At 45.7% G+C, this 5,264-nt stretch overlaps 1 gene segment (V, D, J or C); it reads right to left on the bottom strand.

Moving 5' to 3' along the window:
• Positions 1-1,187: 1,187 nt before the first annotated feature.
• LOC123233156 lies at positions 1,188-1,900 on the bottom strand. The segment is given in 2 exon segments: positions 1,188-1,501; positions 1,730-1,900. Coding segments are annotated over 2 exon segments (360 nt in total).
• Between the last annotated feature and the right edge of the window lie 3,364 nt (positions 1,901-5,264).

The following is a 5,264-nucleotide window of genomic DNA, read 5'->3' as shown; positions in this document are numbered from 1 at the left end:
ACTGCGAGGGTAGGATTCCTGGATGCTGAAGGACTGACCAGTCTGCATTCCCCCTGCTTTGTTCTCTGCATGGACTTAGGCTCGAGTTTTTGTCACATTTTCTTTCTGTCTCTTCACTGCATTCTTTGGCTGCCCTGACCAAGCCTCCTTGGGACTGCCCAACCTCAGAATAATACAAAGCACTGAACAGTTGGAAGGAGTCTTAGAGCACAGCAAGTTTCCTGTGACCTGTTTCTTGCTCCTGCCTCCTTCAGGCTCCTGGTGAAGGGTTATACACCCCACCACTGTGGGCAGAAGCAGCAGGGTTCCAAGTATTGACCAGATAGACCTGATAAAATGTTCTGAATATATATCCTGAAATGCACTAAAATCAGGAATTTCTAGGAAATGGAAGACATAAATATAAGAATTCTTTGTTCTCCCAAGAGGTCTATACCAACTCTGGAAATTGAGGTTATTATAAGGTTGAAGCACAAATCACTCTAATCCACCATCCTTAAACAAGCAGAGAAAATTCCTCACTGCTTCTCTCCTATTTCTCAGAGGCCACTCAGGACCAGCTGCCTTGGGTAGACACTCTGAACTGTCCTCTATTTGAGCCAGCCATTGGGAGTATTTCATTATTGTTGGGGAAAAAACAGATTTGAATCTAATTTCTTCAGACTTTTTTGTATCTCTATAGACATGGTCTTTAGGGTATGATCCTTTCAGCTGCCATTTGGGTCTCTCTGGACTCAGTTACAAACACTTTCACGTGTCCTTTCTCATGGGATGCTCAGGAAGACCTCACTAAGGATCCTCTCCTGGCCCTGCCAGGCAGTACAGACTATAGGAGGAGCTTCAGAGGGATCAGGCCAGCCTCTTCCCAGGAGCCCTTCCAGGACTTTCCCTTAATGAACCCTGAGGAGCTTCCTAGAAGGCAGAGCATGGAGAAAGGAAGGGACCAGCTTCTCTGAGGTGTGTGAGAGGAGATTCTGAGGCTGCTGGAGAGAGGCTGGAGGGAAGGTTCTCCTCCTCTCTCTTTGCCCTCCCCAATGGCTTGTCAGAGGAGGCAGCCTGGGCTCTGTGGCCCCCCAGCTGGCCTCTCAGTCCTCCCCTGGGCTCCCTGATGACTCTGAGTCAGATGCTGTGCAGGAAGCAGCTGCTGCCCTGAGCTGAAGGACTCAACAGCCTGGGGAGGATTTTGTTCAGGCCTCCATCACTGTGGGAGAATCATAATGCTGCAGACAGTAATAATGTCCGACATCTTCAGCCTCCACACTGCTGATTGTGAGAGTAAAATCTGTCCCAGACCCACTGCCACTGAAGCGGGCAGGGACTCCAGATTCCAGCTCATCAGCAGCATAGATAAGAAGTTTGGGAGGTTTTCCTGGAGGCTGCTGGTACCAGGCTAAACTATAGCCAATGTCCTCACTGGCCCTGCAGCTGATGGTGACTTTCTCTCCCAGAGCCACAGACAGGGAGGCTGGAGTCTGAGTCATCACAATGGCTGTCATGGACTCTGGCATGGAAAGAAGAAAAGAGAAAAAGCAGATTTAGGGAAAGAAGCCCATCCAGATGCCATGAATTCCCCAGTGAGTTCCCTCCTCTCAGACCATGTTTTGTGCCTGAGTCTGACATGTCATCCTCACTGGCTGTAGAGAACTTCTCCTTCTGCCTCCCTCAGATGGTGTCTAATTTTGGAACCTCCTGGAGAACCTCCCCCGGGTTAGCCTGTGGCTGGTCTTACCCTGAGCCCAGAGCAGCAGGAGGCAGAGGAGCTGGGATGGGGACATCCTTGTGTCCTTTGCAGAGCTGCAGGCAGAGAGCTCTGAGCCCAGAATGAGACAGATGGGGATAGAGATGCATTTATATGTCAGGACAGCCTTGTGCAGGGGGCTGAGATCTCCCCATGCAAAACAGACCCAGAACCACCTCCAATCTCTCAGCTTCATCTCCAGAGCCCAGATAAAGGCCAGACTCTCTACTGGGTTCAGCAGAGCATGTTATCTCAGGCTTCAATGGTCTCTCTGGTTCTGTCTCTGCCCAGGACAGCTGCAGGGTCACAGGAAGGGCCAGGCCAGATGGCTAGTTGTGGCTAAAACAAGGGAGAAATTGATTTTCTTTCTGTCTCCCCAGAAGAGACTGGACCTGTGAGCCTAGAGCAGAGTCTGTGAGGAGGAGAGAGAGATGTTTGCACTGTAGATGGCAGAAAAGTCATTAGAAAAGGGAAGAGACCTGACTAAGAGGTCAGTGTAAGAAGAATGAAAAGAAGAACTTCAGGGAGAGGTGAAGGAAGAGGCTGAGAGCGGGAGGAGGAAGACACAAGCCTCTGGGAAGGCAGCCAGTGAATCCTGGGCTGACAGAAAGATGGGCCTGATGGGGGGGAACTGGAGGGGCTCCTCCAGGCTGATCTCTGCCTTCATGTGCCTGAGACTTCCATGCCATAGTCTGTGCTTTAGTCTCCTCCCTCCCTCGTTTGATTCAGTTCATCTTCAGGCGACCTGCAGGCAATGGATAGATGGAAGATGATGGATGGAAGCAGATGCACATGTCGCCAGCAGTGATTGCTGCTTAGGAGTTTGTCATTTTATGATGAGGTTCATATGAAACATCAGAATTTAAGGCTGTCTGACCATCTGGCAATAATGAGAGTCCTCAGATAGAGAGCAGGACATTACATTCTTAGCCTCTAGAAACTTAAGGAATCAGAGCAAGGTCCTCAGACCAGAAAAAAAAAACAGAATAAGTCCCTAGACAGAGAGTCAGGATATTATAATCCTAGCCTCCAGAAATGCAAAGAATCAGAGGAAGGTCCTCAGTGTGTTGAGTTGATATTCTATATGGGATTTCTGGAAGGTCAATGATGTGATGTGCATAGGAGAGAGGCCGTGGAGGATTTTCATCCGATACTGGAAATGATGAGATTATCATTCTGTGTCCAAACATCTACTCCTGTGTGTCTCTCTAAGAATCTCACCTGCCTACTACCTATCTCTTCTTCCCATCTTCCAATCTTGGTAAAAAATACACAACCTCTGATCATCACTTTAGTCAAATATATATTCCCAAAGTTTTCTATAAATAGGATTTATTATAAAAACCTCATTTAGAAATATATATGGAAAAAATAAATAATGATATGAAATTTTCCTTTGGCCAATTCCTTGATTCATGAATCTGCTCCCAGGTCTTCATGAACCATTACTGGGAACTCAGAAGGGATGTAAAGTGAAATAAATTGTGCCAGGAAAAAAACAAAACAAATGAGCATTTCCATAGTAAAGTGGGATGGAAATAGAGGACTGCTTATGAAGCTACAGGCTTCTATTATGTATAGTTTGCTTTTCTTTTTTATGTAAATAATAAATTCAACTTGTAAGTTTTAGGTATTCTGTTCATCTCAGCTTCTTTCTGGCCTTTCTACTGTTCTCTTCTCATCGTTAAAAATGATACCTCAATGACACTGTTTCCTTATTTTCTTTTTGATGCTCTTTCCCTGTTTCTACCAATCACGTCCTATCCCCACTTTTGGAAAAAAAAAGAAAAACAAAGTCCTTTGACATATATGCTTAGTCAAGTAAAATAAATGATCCCATTGGATGTAAACAGTGTCAAATGTTCTTGTCTTCTTATCCATTCTTTTAAAGAACTGTCCGTCCATGATGTTTCCTCTGAGCCCCTTTTATCTTGATGTCCCCAGAGAACCTGAACATGAGCAGCGTATTTAGGATGGTGTTAAGCGGGAACAACCAGGGAAGGTGCCTTAAACATTAAACATGGGTCCAGAAGGGTGTGTGGGAGACAGGAATGTCTGAAAACAGGACCAAACAAATAGGGAGACTAAGTTTAACAGCTAAGGGGTGTCAGTTGATGAAATTAGGCCAACTGCCACTCTGAAGACTCAAGACTAGGCCTATGGAAACCAGTAAAGTAAAAGCAAGAGGTTCATAAGTAAAAGCAACACCTTTCAATCAAGGACAACCTAAGGCAAAGGATGGGAATTAGGGTTTCCTACACTTGAAGACTAAGGGCCAACCCAGGGTCAAGGAAAGGGACTTAGCTATGCTAAACTGAGGCCTAAGTCTGGCAGGGCTCAGAGGGAAAGCAAAGAAAGAAGTGGATTTCTTCACAGTAGTGTCCAGTCTCACTCCAAAGATGATTCTGCTTCTCCAGGACCTCCTGCTGCACTCTTCCAGGTGGGCAGATTCTGGGAGCTAACCCAGCCCAAGTTGACCTGCAGCTCAGGTTGGGACTAATAGTCTCTACCAAAATCTCCCACATGTAGGTGATGGTCTTTCCACAGGATCACTGGTAAACTGAGGTCTCCTAGGATCAATTGCAACTTGTCCCAACCACCATGGAGTCTCTCTCAGTGAGCAAGCACACACTTCCTGTTTCTTCATTCCATCTTGGAATTCTCTGGCCCTTCCTGCTAAGTCTCCTATCAAATATCTAAATAATCTTCCTCACAACAATGGTACACCTCAACTTATATAATAAGTCTCTGACCAAAAGATCTGCTGACAAATTTGGCATGAGCAGGAAAGAATGCTCCATACTCAGGGACCCCAAGGAAACCATATGAAATGGTAACCTCTTTACTTCTTGTGGTGTTCCTGAGATTCCCACAACTTGCATCGATCCCACACTATCACACAACCTATCAGGTGACTTCTTTAACGTTGACTTAGAGGCTCCAATGTCCAAAAGACATAAGTTGCATTTCCCACTTTTAGGATGACATAGGATTCTGTGCTTTGAGGCAGGGTGTGGACCAGGATAACAAGAATCATAACAGTTGGATCAGGAAACCTAAACTCATCTTCCTGTCCTTCATTTTCTAATTCATTCAGTTCATTTATTGCCCCTCGCATTTCTTTTTCTACATCCATAGACTGTATGTCCATATCCTTGTCTACATCCTCATTATCTGGTCCATTTCCCTGGAAAAAAAGTTCATAATGCACTTCCCACATGTGCTCCCTTCAGTGATTCAGCCTTCTGGAATGTTGCCACTAACCACCTGAGAGTATTAGTTTCTATCACCATTCTTTTTTTTATAACCCTTAACTTCCGTCTTGGAGTCAATACTGTGGATTGGCTCTAAGGCAGAAGAGTGGTAAGGGTAGGCAACAGGGGTCAAGTGACTTGCCCAGGGTCACATAGCTGGGAAGTATCTGAGGCCAGATTTGAACCTAGGACCTCCTGTCTCTAGTCCTGGCTCTCAATCCACTGAGCTGCCCAGCTGCCCCCTCTATCACCATTCTTAATACAAGTTTGCA

Source organism: Gracilinanus agilis, chromosome 2 (assembly GCF_016433145.1).
Source record: "Gracilinanus agilis isolate LMUSP501 chromosome 2, AgileGrace, whole genome shotgun sequence".
NCBI lineage: Eukaryota > Metazoa > Chordata > Mammalia > Didelphimorphia > Didelphidae > Gracilinanus > Gracilinanus agilis.
The sequence above is the reverse complement of the archived record's forward strand: the minus strand, read 5'-3'. Positions and strand labels throughout refer to the sequence as shown.